This window comes from Streptopelia decaocto (assembly GCF_964273445.1).
Source record: "Streptopelia decaocto genome assembly, chromosome: 3".
Taxonomy (NCBI): domain Eukaryota; kingdom Metazoa; phylum Chordata; class Aves; order Columbiformes; family Columbidae; genus Streptopelia; species Streptopelia decaocto.
The window spans coordinates 66,107,232-66,123,329 of record NC_138656.1 but is presented as its reverse complement, the minus strand read 5'-3'; the positions used below and the strand labels follow the sequence as shown (position 1 = coordinate 66,123,329).

The 16,098-nt window shown below is 39.4% G+C and overlaps 1 protein-coding gene across 2 annotated transcripts in view; it reads left to right on the top strand.

Annotated features, from left to right (window-relative positions):
* TPD52L1 (TPD52 like 1) overlaps window positions 1–16,098 on the top strand; it is a 57,376-nt gene that overhangs the window by 23,590 nt on the left and 17,688 nt on the right. For both annotated transcript variants that reach the window (XM_082047186.1, XM_082047185.1), the window contains exons 3-4: window positions 3,136–3,284; window positions 15,350–15,451. In XM_082047186.1, the coding sequence (XP_081903312.1) occupies window positions 3,136–3,284; window positions 15,350–15,451 (251 nt within the window). The remainder of the gene's footprint in view (window positions 1–3,135; window positions 3,285–15,349; window positions 15,452–16,098) is intronic.

The window sequence follows — 16,098 nt, the reverse complement described above, 5'->3', positions numbered from 1 at the left end:
GCCCTGCAAACTGTGCCCACTTGAGCACCTCTCTGCACTGGATCTGAGAACTGATCTGGCTTTAAAATATCGCTTGTTTTTTCCTGTGATGGCTTTTACCTGGTTCAGCAAACAGCCAGGCCAGGGCACTACATATTTGGGTGGTGTAGTGGTAGGGAAAAAGGATGCTTAATCTTTCTTAGAAGAACACATTTGACTGTGCTGGCTTCTGTTTTCTCTGGGGCCCCTTAATATTTTAATCACTTACTGCCTTGATCCTTAAACCAAGCATAATAAATACTCAATTCACTATTCAGTTTACCATTCAACCCATTCATCAGTATTATTCCAACCAATAGCTGAATCTTTCCACCTCCACATTAGTACTGTGTGTATCTCAGAATATAGATAATACCAACTGACATAATTTTTTATTAACAGTTGTTTATCCAGAATGCTCAGTTTTGTTGAAGAAGTACTTTCTGGCTTGTTTTTATGCACTGTTATATGAGTGTCTACTGGAAAAAGTGGGAAAGGTTATATGTGAGAGAATTACTGCAGTGTTTTTTTTCAGGCAGGCCACTATCTTAAAAGCATGCTCAGCCTCTGAAAACATGCAATTTACCCTAAAATAATCAAAACAGTCTGTAGTTGTGTATTTTTTCCTGGGGTCTCAGCTTTGTGTGATTTACATGTTACTTATGTAAGCTCATCATGGGAATTGTAGTGTCTAAGGTGGTTAGCTTTTCTCCTTACTTTTGCACGTCCCGCACAATAATAGAGGAAAGAAACTCTGTTTCCTAAGCACACAAAAAAGGGAGAAGGGAACTTTGTATGATGCATCTCTGTTCTCTGGATTCTGTCTCACTTAGAAGGAAAGTGTGACAACTAGAAGCTTGTATTCCAGTTGACTTAAGACCAGTTCCATAATGGAGTCTGCATTTATAACAGTGGACTTTTCAAAAATGCCTAAGCAGGTGATGGCTGATTTCCATGGGAGTTAGGTATGTAACCTACTTAAATGCTTTTCAGGATCCCACTGTAAGTCTCTAATCCTTTCTGCCTACTTCAGTCTTCAATCACTGATGTGTGAGCAATTGAGGGGGTTTTGTATCTTCCATTATTTTAAAATGATGGAACTCGAGGAGGATTTTGTCAAATAAAAGCCAGACTCTGGTCTCTAAAGAAAATTTGTAACTTCTAATACAGTAAAAAATGTTGTTCATGCTTAAGCCATTGAGCACATGGTTAATTCTTGCTTAGGGCTTTACAGCTTTAGGTGTCTGTTCAACAGAACAGATGGAAAGTAATTTTAATAGATTCCCTCAAATGTTTACATATCCAGGTACCTAAAGATCAGGCTAGTGCTGACCCATATGGAAAGCATTAATGTTTAAGTACATGTAAGTATATTGGTATTGGTTTAAGTTAAGTTCTTTAGCAGCGTTACTCAGGCAGACTTGTGCGCTAGGGGCTTTGCTGTGGGTGGGAAACAACTAAAGGGAGCTCTGAACTGCCACTCAAGTAATGCTGACATTTGTGATTTCTTCTTTCTGTAAGCATTTAACCATTTATGCTCTCAGAAGAGAAGCTCCTGCTGCCTCTTGACAGCATTTCCTTTGCAGGTTAGGAATATAATGGAGCATAAAGGATATGGAAGGAATAATAATAATAATTGTTGTGTATTCTACCAGTGAAGTGTTGGCATCACAGGCATTGGTGAATACTGGTGTTTACTTCACTCAGGTTTTTGGGTTTTTTTTGCTTTGTGTTCATAGTCTAGCTGCTTAATTCCTGATCTGCTTGAAAAATTAAGATAGCATGTAGTGACGAAAGAGAAACTGATAGCTGAGGGATTAAAGGGTGAGACTTAAGAACAAGGAGCTTTCAGCCAGTTTTACATGGAAGCAGAATGTGTGTGTAAAATAAAAATAATACTGGTATTGATGTGCTAAATATAGCAACTGATTCAGCTGGTGCTGCCTTGTTCCCTGCAGCCCATGGAGTTAAATCGTACGGAGACTGTGGTCCCAGGGAACTTAACATATGGATGTCAGATACACTGCCATATGTTACCCTGTTAGCATATGGAGGAAGGTACACAGTTGGTAAGGGAACTTCTGAACCTGAAGTGAAAGGCAGCTGCTCTGGTGTCACTTGCCCTCTTTAGCTTCTGTGCCTCTGAGCACTGCTGGTGTACTTGGCTTGGGAGGTTCTAGGGGAGGAACACAAACCCCTGATCCCTGGGGGCTGCCAGGGAGACAGAGGATGCTCAGCCAGGGGCAGGCTGACCCAGCAGCCCCTCCTCTCAGTCAGAGCTTCTGGTCCTTGCCTTGCTAAAACTGCTGGCTTGGTTTGAGTGTTTGAAATCACATCCGCTGCAGGGAGAATTGTATTCCTCTGTTTGGGCTGAATGGTGTCTTTACAGCTTTGCACAGTTGGGTTAATGACTAGAAGCTCTGAAAAGACTAATCTGCTGTGTCTCTTGAATGACTCTATGCTTTGGGTAGGACCTGTTCTTTCATGTTAACAGTCCATCTGCTATATATTTTTATTTTACTGTTTTGAAATATGTATGGCCTAAAATGTGTAGATAAAACTCATGTGACAAGAACACAACTTTTTATGATACTCTCAAGTCATATGTTATAATCTGATTTTTTTTTTTTAACTTTCTCCTAAGAATTTGCATCTATTTTTTTTTTCCTGAGTGCAAGACTAAAAAGCTGCAAATATGAAGTTAAAACCCTGTGCATTCAAAGACAGATATCTGCCTGAATTATCCAGTCATCTTTTGTTCTGCCCATTCCCTTTTTATGAGTGAATGGAAAGCTGATACTTGAGTCTCCTAATGCCCTAAGGCAGATCTTGGTCAAGTTGCTCAATAGTCATTTCCTTGCTGGAGAATTCTGTCCCTTATCAGCTGCATGTGTATGATGGTGCACATAGGTGGCACAGTTTGAGACATTCATTTAATGTAATGTCAGCTCTGTTCTAGACATGTCTTTGTGATCTGTCCAAGCACTTGAATCCCTCTAGTCACCTAGGAAAAATGCAAGTTTCTGTGAATATCATTTAAATCTCTTGACATAGTATGTTTTTGTCGTTCTGTGGGAACAGGCTAACTCCTTTCTCCTCCCTCTTTGTGTCTCTCAGCTAGAGGATGAAATTTCAACTTTGCGGCAAGTGCTAGCAGCCAAAGAAAAGCACCTGGTTGAAATTAAACAAAAGCTTGGCGTGAGTCTGATGAATGAACTGAAGCAGAACTTCAGCAAAAGCTGGCATGACATGCAGACAACTTCTGCGTAAGTACAGACCTTGCACATATTCATTCTTCTATGTTGTGCAGCATGTTGGAGATGTTGTCTTGATGAGCCCTGGTATGAAATTTAGCAATTGTAATACCTGCCAAGTGGAGTAGATGGCAGGGACAAACACATCAAGCTTCTGAGAGCAAGGAGACCTGAAAAAAGCCCCTTCCGCAGCAGCAACATTCTTTGCTACTGTGTTGCACTTGACGCTTGCAAAATCACAACAACTAAAACTGCAGGGGCACTGAGATGATTATCTTCTTGTCCCGTAACACATTACTGTAGAGTCTTTAGTGAGGAGACCAAGGACATAGTTAATCTCAATGTATTGTGTTTTTCAACTTCCAAGAGAGGCGATGTAAAAAAATAATAATAATAAAAATTATGAAAACATTAACAACTGTTTAAAAAAATTGTACCATTATCTGAATTATAAAGAATACTGGCAGCATCAGTTGATGTGGGACTCTGATTAATTCCTGCTTTTGGTTGTCCAAAAGAAACAAACAAACAGAAAATGTTGTTGGAATAACTGTACCATCTTTGAGGTTATTGTAAGTTCTAAATCTGTCGAGTTTTTTGTTGTTTTCCAGCAGTGGGTCCTTAGGCAAGTCCCTGGCACCTCTGACAGCCTTGGTTTACTACTGTGCAGAGTAGGTAAATAGTTCACAAGAATTCAGTGAAACTTGCCTTCTGTAATGTATAAGCAGCTTTGAGTTGCCAGAGTGAAAGGTGATGCATAAATGTGAAGAAATGTTACCCCACTGCTGTTGTTTAAATGCTTTTAAGTTGATATTTTTCTTTTTTTGGACCCAGAGCAATTATACTGTGGAACTCTGTAGTCTTAAGCCAGTTGCTGACTTCCAGGAGGGTGCCTTTGAAAATGCACCAGTTCTTGGATGAGGAAGCAGAGGAGGGAGGTTATTTGGGCTGTGACTTGCTGCCAAGAACTACTGGTGCAAGGCTTTTGTCTCGTATAAGGAAGCAGTTAAAAATACACATGTGGACATAGTGATAAGACCGATCCTGAATCTGCCACAAAAAACTGTTCAAACCCAGGATTGGCAGTGTTACTTGTGAGCTTCAAGCTCTTTTTGCTCAGCTAGGTCCTGTTTCTCATAACACATTATTAACAAGGGCACTGATGCTGGCTCAGTGAGTGTGTCTGGCATATGCTAGGAGAGGATGGTCTTGAGACACTGAGCTTTAGAAGAGAGGAGGGGCACAAGATGCCTGAACTAGTTACTGGGACACACCAGCAAAATTACGAGAAACAGCAGCTTTCATTTTTACTTGAAGATTCCAAGACAGCTTTTCATTTTCCCTTCACAATATTGACATATTCCACAAGGACAGAGACTTAGGAGACTTTATCGGCATGGTAGCTTCTACTTCTTATTTAAGATGAGTTTCAAAACCAGCAAGTCATTAGGTGATGCTTGTCCACAAGTAGTTATATGGAACTGAACAGCAGGAGTCTATTTGTGCCCTTGAAAATCCCAATGTCCATGGTCCAACTGCTATATAATTGTGGCTGACACTCATGCCACTATGCTGGTGCCAGAGCAAATCATGGTAATCTGGCATTTTTCAGAATGGATGAGTTTAATATTAGAGGTGATTCATAGTTCTGTACCAAAATAGCAATGGGGATAGCATTACTCACCAAGATTCTCTGATTTAGTAAGGATGAAAAGCCTGTTTTAAAAAATAAAAGTTCAAAATATTTACATACCTGTACCTTAGGCTTCTAAATCCACAATTAGTCATTTTAAGTTTTAAAAAAGACCTGTTTTTAAGGAGACAAGTTTTTCTTTCACTCAGTCTCACTGGGTTTTGTAGCTGCTACACTTTTCTGGAAGTCAAAACTACTTTTTTTTAATGGGGAACTTTTCAAAGCCATAGACTTAAGCACCAGATTTTGGTCCTCTTATTGTTAATAATCTTTGGAGCTCTTCATTTAGGGATGCATTCTTAAAGCAGCCTGAGAGGCAGAGTGGTGGACTTCTCTCAAAAACCGTTCTGCAAAGTATGTCTGATCAACTAGTTAAGACTCATGACCTAACTCACAGGACAGATGCCACCTCTAATTACTAAATGGAAACTCAAGGTTCTGACTATTTTTAAGCATCTTCATTTTAAATTGTTGGCCTTGTGTAGCTTAGGAGTTAGCCTGAGCATGCTTGACATGTACTTTTCAGAAATTGCTATTAAAGGTTTGCTATGATTGAAAACAAAATAAAAGTTGTAGTTTTAATAGTGAGGAAACCTAGAGCTGGAGGTCGATGGGCTGATGTCCTCCATAAACTGAAGATTATGTCAGGCTCAACATACAGTTCAGTACAGAGTCTGTTCCCTTGTCACTAATTCATGCTTTAAAGTATGCAAAAGTAATTCTAACTACCTCTAGTAAGGCATCACATTTGCAGCAATAATGTGCAACTTTTTTTGGTATCAGATCAGCTTTTTTTTCAATCAGCTTTGTTTTTCTCAAAAGAAAACCTGTAATGTTATTTGCGTTTTTCAGCCTGGCATGAAATGCACCTGGAAGTCATTCACTTATTATGATGACCAGAATAATAAGGCATTTTTTCAAGTTCCTTGTTCATTTCCTCTTCTGTTCTTCAGTGCACTGATTTTTAGTATAATCTATGTGTTAGGGAAGGCAGGGTGTTCTACTCTAGAGGATATCAGTAATTAGAGTGAAAATTATTGCCTCAAGTTTAATTTGCTTTCATGGTGGTAAGGAATTCAATTGGAATGACTTCCCACACACACCTTTTTAAAGATCAGGTTTGCAGTGAATAGAGGTGGGTGGATATTCAGTTAGCTTCTAGCAGTGCAGGTATTTTATTTATATTTTAAACACAGATAATTCATTCTTATTTAGATGCTAGAAGCAGAGTAATGTTGGTGGATTTTGAGGTTATTTATTTTAGCTTAAGGAATCATTAAAAATGTCTTTATAGGGATATTTACAAAGACCATAATTGAGCTTGTCTAATTCACATTTTGCTACAAAGAAAAGGCTTTATGTAAGCTGAATGCAGGATGTTTGTTTAGTTAAAGCTGTCTGATTGGTGTTTCAGTAAAGTTTCCGTAGCTCTCTCTAGCCTCCTGTACTTCAGATTTTCACTGCATTGTGCATTAAGGTAAGATGATGGCTTCTGTAAAGATTGACCTAGTTTTGTACAGAATTCTGGAATAGTTGAGGTTGGCAGGATTGCCAGGAGACTGTCTAGTCCAGCTCTCCCTCTCAGAGCAGGCTCAGCTAGAGCAGGGTGCTCAGGACTGTGTGCAGTCAGGTTCTGAATATCTCCAAGGATGGAGACTCTACAGCCTCTCTGGGCAACCAATGTTCAGTTACCCTAACGGTTGAAAACATTTTTCTTCTGTTTAAATATTATTCCATTCAGTTTGCCTCTTGCACTTAGACTAGATACCACTGAGGAACATCTGCCTCTGTCTTCTTCACTCCCTTCCATCAGGTTATTTGTACACATTGATGACATCCCCCCTTAAGCCTTCTCCTGGCTGACCAGTCCCACCTTTCTCAGCCTTTCCTGATAGGAGTGATGCTCCAATCCCTTAGTCATCTTTATGGCCCTTTGCTGGACTTGCTCCAGTATGTCCATGTCTGCCTAGTACTGGAGAGAGCAGAACAGGACCCGGCACGCCAGGTGTGGCTTTGACCAGGGCTGAGTAGAGGAGAGGGATCACCTCCCTCAACAGGTACTCACTCTTCCCACTGCAGCCCAGGATGCTGTTGGCCACCTTTGCTGTGAGGGCACATGGCTGACTCATGTTCAACTTACTGTCTACCAGGACCCCAGGTCTTTTTCTGCATGGCTGCTTTCCATCTGGTTGGTCCCCAGTCTGCTGGTGCATGGGGTTATTAATTCCAAGGTGCAGGACTCTGCATTTCCCTTTTCTGAACTTGGGACTCCTGTTGCTACATTTTTCCAAACAGTCAAGTTCCTAAGTAATACTATTCTTCAATGCAGCTACAGAATTGCATTGCATTATATATGAAGGAGGTTGCAAGGATTACTTTATCCTCCTCACCCATCCCTCACATGGAGCACTAAGAAAATAGATCCACAAAATACCTTGGCCTTTGCTAAGCATACATTTGTAACCACGCTCAGTTTTGTCTGTCCCTCAGCTTTTAAGTTGGTGCTCCTCTGTGCTTCTCTGGAAAAATCCAGTGGGCATCAAAGTATTGCCCTCTTGGGAGACATTTTGGTACTATTGAGTTTCCAAGGAGCAGCTGTGTCTGTAAAATTACCCATTAACCTCATTCCAGCCTCATATGTCCCTTCATTGCTTCTTGAAATGTTAGCAACTGTTGGAAGGCATAAGCCTCCTCTGTTCTAAATGGATAATCTTTCAACCCACAGATGGTATAGTACTCTAACTACAGAGATCACTTCTAGGGAGATGAAAATGGTTGATTTTGCTACTAACCCATCCAAAAAGCAGTACTCCAGACATTCAAACCACTTGTAAACAGCAGTTCTGCCATGGCAAATAAATTATTAGAATAGCTAAAAACTTAAAGAATACTCATTCTCTCCTTGAAGGCTGTGGTAGTAAAATGAAGTTAAATGTTTCAAAGTCCATAGATGTAGTGATTCCAACCAGGGGACTGGGAAACCTTTGATGTGATAAAAAGTGGACCCATGCAAGAGTGGCATCTGGGATAGGAATCTCACAAAGCTATGTTTTCAAAATTACTTTTCCGCTTTTGCCATCACAGACAAAAAATTTTCACGTGTTGTAGAAATGGAAAATCTCGTTAGTGGCCAGAATCAAGAGAACTGTAAGTCCTAGCTCAGAACAGCGTATCTCCTAGACAGTGCCTGGGGCTTTCCCCAAGTGGTGGCTCTCTTTGAAAACTTCCTAAAAAGGTTTCAAATATCGCTCTGCTCTCGCATGTGATACTTACCTGTGATTTGGGACAAGAGCATTCAACTTGGACTTGGCCTTTCCATCCAGAGACAGACTAAGGCTCTCTTCATTAACTACCGGTTTAAAACCATGTAAGCAAGCTTACTTCTGCTGATAGGGAACCTGAGGACAATGGCAAGGGTTTCCACAAATAGTGGGAACTTAATGTTTTGTAATTCAGTTTTCTGTCAGGTGATGAGAAAATTGAAAGTAATAACTGCGCTGCATGTGTTTTAAACTTACAGCCTATGCTACCTGCAGTCTTCATTAGTATAACTTTAAATATATAGTACTGTGTTCCAGAAGTTAAGAATTTCCTCGGGAAGTCAGATATAATTTGTGGACAAGTATAGTCCTACTGTGACTTTGAGGAATTCAGTATACCATGTTCCCACATACATACCTGTTATGAGTGGTACTAAAAGTAATGTGGGTGTTTTTTCTGTTAATTGCAATGTGTAATCACCTTTTGACGTTTTCTTCTCTAAATTTGCAAGTAAATGTAGCAGTTGTGTAAGTGAAGAAATAGACAGGTTGGCTTTAGCAAGCACATTCCCTGCCTGGGAGCCTGTGCTATGTGGAAATACAGGGAGCCTCTCACTTCCACTGACTTGGTGTCCACCGGGCAATGTTCATGCCTTCTTCAAAGACAATATTTTGTCAATCTTCCACATGTACCTCTGGCTTTGAACTTGGAAGGATGGCGTCATGGAAAATAAGGTTGCAGAAAGGACTTTGAGAAGTTAACTTAAGTCTATTTTCATTGCCCCTTTTCTAAAAGACGTGTCCATTTGTTTACACCAGAATTTTCAGCTAATGGAAAATTCACAGCAACATCAGGTGATCTGTTCCAGATCACAGAATATAGTATTACAGTTTCTCAGGGAGGAACCCACTGTAATTACGGTGGTGCACCAGAAAATATATACAAGTACATTACAGTTATCTGTATGTATGTATATCCAAGTGTAAGAAGGGGAGGCCTGAGTGTAAATGTGTATCTGAAATGACCCGGATTGAAAATATCCAGGAAAGGTGACAGGAGAAAGGGAAGGTAACAAAAAGGAAAGGGAGAAATGGAAGGAAAAGGAAAAACCTAAATTAAGCAAAGAGGAAGAGAAGAAGGAAAAGAAAAGGAAATGGAGGGATTGAAAGGAAAAGGAAGGGAAAAGGAATGAAGGAAGAGGAAAGAAAAGAAGGAAGAGGAGAAAAAAAAGGGGAAGAAAAGGGAGGCTGGGATATTTTTAATCTGCATAATTTTGTTGATCTAGTTTACAGTGCAGAACCCACAGATACTGTTATTGGCATTGTTTAAGGTGCGATGAACTGTGAAGTTTTGGCCTGGAATGTCTTAAACTCATCTGTGCTTAAGCCAACATATTGTGGCTTTTTCTGCCTGGAGATTAACTGTACAACTGCTTGTTCTGCCCTTATGCTATGCTGCATTGTACAAATAGTGCCCTTCACACGATTGTATCCCCAGTTTTCTGAAGGTTTTGAGGATTCTGGAGCAAGACAGCACAGAATATTTGTCACCCTCGTCTGGCACCTTTCCTGACTCATGACTCTCTCCAGCCCACTGAACAGTCGACTTCATGTGCCGCGCACAGATTTCTGGCTGCAGGCAGGTCCCCTGCGACCTGCAGAGGTTCGGTTCCCTCAGCTCTGCCTTTCCTCTCTCTGTGGGAGAGGAACTGCCTGGGGCACGCTTCCTTTGACAGATTTAGGCATATGTACCCAGCCAAGTGGCAGCACAGTCTCAATTAGTTCTTAGCATACCTGGCAAGGGAAGAATGTCTAAAAAAGTACATCTGTCGTTTATTTTTGAAGTTGGAATGAATTCCAGATAAGCACTTAAAAAACCAACAACAACAACCCAACGAAACAAACAAAAAACACACAAAAAAAACCTTAGAGTTCATTTGTGGGAAAAATGGCAATATGAATGTTCTTGGAAGATATTTTATGTCTGTGTTATCTGCCATTCATATGTGCATTTGTTTCATTTGAGAATTAGCATAATTTAGCTAATGCTGGGCCCTGCTTTTCACAGAAAATTGACAGAAAAATGGTTTTCTAGATGAGGGTTTCTCAGAGATCCAGATGCTTCTGACCATTGATCCCAGAAATTCCGTTCTTAAGCTGACTTAATGGTTTGAAAACTAAAAAAAAAGCAAGCTCCACAGGGCATGGCTTGTGCTACCAGGCTCTGCTCTACTGTATGGTTTTGTTGTTAATTGTTTGCATTTTGTTGCATCTTATGTAAGCTTTATCACAGAAGAGGGTTTCTCAAATGGCTTAATTTTGCCAGCAAGCATTGATGGAGAGGCACAATGCTGAATGAAGATGTACTAATTAGCAATGTACTACTTTTGCAGAAGCCAAATTTAAATTCTTTGTAATTTCCTCTACTAGGTCAAATGTGCAGCTTGCTGTGTAAAATATGAATATTATATTTGTAGCCTCCTTCTGTCAACAGTCCACGTACTGCACCTATGAAGGAAGGTTAGATTTAAATCTGCCCTGCGAAGGGCAATTCTGTACTGACTTGAGATCAAATAGCATGCAGCGTGATTATCCATCCTGTCTGACCCTGCAGATGATGGTGGTCATTTAAACATCTCATTCTCTGACCTGTCTGTATGTCTGCTGCCTGGCTATACTCCATATGAAGCACTATTTCCTTTGCACATTGCGTTTTATGAAACAGTATCTTCTTTCATTTGCTTTCACTGGCTGTGAAAACCAGCTAGTGAGTCCTGGTTGTCATATGATAGTACAACCTAAATGCAGTATATGAAACTTCAGGTGAAAAAGCAGTCAAAATATGCTCCAAATCTACTTTGCCTAATTAGTATGTTACAGTACTGGAGATGTTGAGTTATCCTTAAAGCTTCTTTTAAATGTGTTTGGCATATTATCAGAATGTAACTACAATATCAGCATATTTCATTATAACTTCTAATAACCAGTTCTATAAACAATTGTTTCTGTTAAAAAAAATACCCTATTAAAAAAATATAATTGGAAGATGATAGATGGAATTCCAGTTAATGCCATAAAAAGTTAATGTTCAAAATGGCACAGGTGAGTTTTATTTACAAGTTTACAATTGTGACAACAATTCACATACCCTTTGTTTTCTCTTTCTTGTCTGTGAAATAAGTTATAAATATTTACTGTTAAGTGCTAAGTGAAAAGCATGGGATATGTTAGCCATTACCAGCAATTCTTCTGTGCTAGGGGGTATGTTTAGATGGCAGAAAAGCAGAGAAGGCATTCCTACTATAACTGCATAAATCAAGTAGCCTGTTTCTACTTTTAGTAATCCTACTGGGCATCTTGCAAAACGCTGTTAAACTTGGGAAGGTTATGGTGACTTTGTATTAGTGAAAGAAAAACATAGAGCCTTGTGATTTATTGGTGTGAAAACTGCACACTGTGGGTTGGGTGGAAGACGAAATTTTTTGAGTCTCTGCATCCAAAATTCTTGGAGTTTGTTTCTGCTGCAGCATTCCTGCTGTAAGGTGCAGGGTCACAGAATCACAGAATAGTTGGGGTTGGAAGTGACCTCTGGAGATCATCTAGTTCAACACACCTACTAAAGCAGGTTCACCCAGAGCAGATGCGTCCAGGTGGGTTTTGAATGTCTCCAGACAAGGAGACTCCACAACCTCTCTGGGCAGCCTGTTCCAGTGTTCTGTCACCCTCAAAGAAGTTTCTCCTCATATTCAGGTAGAACCTCCTTATTTCAGCCAATGGCTGACAGCCTGTTGAGATGCTGTTTGTCATGAGCTGGGTGGTCAGGACTTGCAGTGGCTGTTCAGAGGGTGAGGCTGGGCACGTCTTGCAGGTGACTTCTCATGCTGGAGCAACCGGTGGTGTTAGGAGGACTTAAGCCAAACCTACAGCACTTTTTCCAAGGAGTAAATGTTATTAGGACTTACCTGGAATATCCAACTCTATTTCTGCTCTTAAAGGTTTCTGAAAATTATGTAATCTGTTCAGTGCATTAAAACAAAGCTGCAAACTGATGTGTGTCACATGAGGATATCAAAATTGTTTGCACAGATTATTAATGCTGCATATAACTGAGAAGATTCCCAGAGGTCAGAGAGAATATGCTAAAGAGATCATTGTTACTAGGGTGTTTGGCAAGGTCTCAAATGCTGTAAATATGACATAACTATGATGATAAAAGTATCTGAGCCAAAATACTGTGCTGTATGTCAATACAGAGCATAACTAACTACAGTAAGGGAATGTGATCTGTGGAAAGATAATTTATTTATGAAGAAGGTGCAGTGATATGCATAATGCGGGAGAGGCAGGGATGGGGGTGTCTGACTTTTAAGCTATCAGTGAGCTCTGCTGAGATGCAAATTACTGTTTCTTTTTTCTGCTGACAGGTATTGCATGTTGCGATGCATTTTTACTTTTAATTTTTTTGCTGTTGTTCCTTCAAGCTGGTCTTCAGCATTGCTGGAGGGAGGGGGGATTCATGTCAAAGGTCATTTTTGCTGAAGTTGGTGCTGAAAAAGACCAGTTTTATAACAGGCTTAGCTGGATTTACACTGTTATGTAATGTCAAAAGTATTAGGAACATACATCCAATCTCCATGGGAGAGGAGGATGTTTGGTTTATGGTATTTACAAAGAAAACACAATACTAATTGGAATTCAGACAATTCCCAGAAGGTGTGTTCGGACCAGTGTAATGTTCAGAAATACATTGGGGACTCTAATATTTCTTAATTAAAGTTGAATCTGTCTGCTGTATGGCATACTTGGGACTATTCTCTTAACAGTTCTACCCAGTGTGAAGAACCTGCAACAGAAAAGTAAGGCATGGAGGTTTTATCATAAAACTAAATATGCCTGTGAATAAAATGAACTCCAAGGTGTCATTTTCAAAAAATGGTTTGGGAGGATATCTGCGAAGTATTTTACTGTGTATAGTCAATGGTACATAAATAGGTTCTACTACCAAGGACATTTTAGACCTAGAAGTCAAGTCTTGGACTTTATTTTGTCATCAGCAAAATTCCACTTCATGCTGAATGGTTTAGGAAACTTCCCTGTTAGGAAAATGTCTAAAGACTTGAATGCAGTAATGTAGGCATTTTAAGAAATGCCTATATATATCATATATATATATATGTATATAAATAAACACACAGGCATTAGAATTTTTTTCATACGCAGGACTTATCAAAAAGCTACCTGCTCATAGTTTGAAACTTCATAAATGTAAATTATAGGGTCTCATCCACACTAGTTTATATGAGAGTATGTCCACTGACAAGAAGACAATGACAGAGCTATTAAACCCGTCAAGCTAGAGTATTGAGGCCTCAGTGAAATAAGTGTTGCAATCTTTCAGTGTCCAGGAACAGGCCAGCAGGGCTGAGGAGAAAGGAGACCCAGTGAAAACAATCTTTTCAGTCTCCTTTGTATTCTACCAGAAGAAATAAAACAGGCATAACCTACCATAAGTGCTCCTGCCTTTCTAATCATTATTAGTGCTCCTTCTGTCACCGTTGCAGTGTTTTAGCCCTTGTCATTCAACATTGTGCATGTGATTACTTCAGCTTATCTAACTCTGGTTTTCCAGAGATTGGGTACCCTGGTCTGAGTTGGTCCCTGCAGGTGACCTTTCTGGTCAGTGGAAACAGGGACGAGCACCTTCACAGAATGAGCCATTGCACTTGGCAGTTTCAGAACTTGTTAGGTCAGTGGGCTGTAAGATACTTTGTGGCTTAGGAACATAAAAACATTTGTGTGGGGGGAAATGATTTGTTGACTAGAATACCATCTAAAAGAACAGAGCGTTATGTGGCATCTGCCTTCTAACCGGTGGTTTGTGAAATACACTCCTCAGCAAAGGGCTCTTGGCAATAGGTACTGCTGAGGCTATAAAGATGTGCAGAATTGCAAATGTTAAACTTCTCTTATTTCCCCTCCTGCCTCCACAAAGTTATATTGTTTTCATATACCTAAAAGCAAGAAGAAAATACTCCATTTCAGGAATTGGGCAGTGGATTTTTGTTATCAATCTCCAGTGCATTTTGGTACACATTTGTAATCTTACAGAATTTGTTCAAAGGAGAATTAGAACTAGCGAAATTGTATTTCTTAATTTTTCACGATAATTTCTTCAGTTATTGTCTGCCAACGCACACCACAGCATCCAAGACTGATTACATTGTGCTCTCCTTTTGTTACTAGGTCAGTGCTTCTAATTCTGAGCTTGTTTGCGTCACTGGCAGTATCAGATCATTTACGCGGAAGGAAGCCTCTGACACGCTCAGAGTTAGTTTACTCAGCAAAAAAGCATCTGTGCAGAAAAGCTTATTGATTACTCTGAGAATGCAACTTAACTGAAGAGTCTCTGTGGGTCAGAGCATTTATTCTGGATCAGTTAATTTAGATGGTTCTGTGTTTGAATGTATATACTATACGTGAAATGACTTCTGAAAGGTTTCAATGCTATTTAGAGTATGCATTCACTGTCTATATTTTTTCGTCTTTCTCTGTCTCTTCCAAAACATTCTTCCTTTAAATAATTTTTTAAAATTAAAATTGTAGCATATGGAAACAGATTTGATCAATTTTCTCTCATCTGAAATATCAATAAATAATTGTGTAGTGCATCTTTTAAATGTACCTAATGTGTATATGCATGGAGCTGTATACGTCCTGATTCTTTTCAGTGTTTTATGCAGCAGATTTTGCTACAAAGTGTCTTCTGCAAAAAAAGCTAATTAATGTAAATGCGTAGAAGTTGTATCAAGCAGGTATTCAATAAATTGCTGCCTTTTACTTTTAAACAGCAGCTTGCGCTGACCCACTCGGGGGTGTTATCTGCAAGGGGGTGAAGAATTGCTCTGGAGAGCATTTTGCTCACATTAGGATCAAACTGCCCTTAGGAAGCTGTGCAGAAGCGAGCATCTTTGTAATTTCTTGTGCTACAGCTGTTGTGTTTCTTAACCTTTCAGTGGATGGGACCTTAAGATGTGAAAATAAGGGAAAAAGGAATTAACTGCAGGGGATTCTAGCCTCTATTCTTTAATACTTATCACTATTTCTGTTCTAATTTTTGTTTCTAGTTACAAGAAGACACATGAAACCCTGAGCCATGCAGGACAAAAAGCGACAGCAGCTATCAGCAATGTGGGAACTGCTATCAGCAAGAAGTTTGGAGATATGAGGTACGGGAATCTGCTCCTTCTCTGGTCTTGTTTTCAGGACAAAAAGCATAAGTCCTCTGTTAGCTTTTCTCTTCCTTCCACATTAGTGTTTTAAAAGTTCAAGTAGTTTGTAGTCAGTGTATTTTACAACATTCATGGTTTCAGCCAGAAAGGAGGAGTAACGATGAATGAAGATATAGTTCTCACTTGAGTCCTGGTTAAAAAAAAAAAAAAAAGTGCAATTTGAAATCCTTTTGGAATAACTGTTCAAGCTTCAGGAAATGTACAAGTAAAATGGAACAAAAAAAAAATGCTGTTAGGTCTATAGTAAACCCACTTTTATTCATATATGGATCCTGGAGACCAACATTATCTGAAAAAAAACAAGCCTGCCTTGGATCTGCTTGTGGAGAGATATATCAAAAAACATTTCAGAGTATTTTCATCATTTTTTTCCAAGATATACAAAGGCAAAGTTTTATTCTGCAGTTGTATTTATAAAAAAAAAAAAAAAAAAAGAAAATAACCAGAGTTGAGGTCTGGAGAAGAACTGCCACTTAAGTACAAAATAAATGTCAGGCTTTATATGTTGATGTACCTTTAAAAGTGATGATCTGAACATTCCTCAGAATGAGAGCATAAATGAAGAAATTGGATGCTGTAAACCA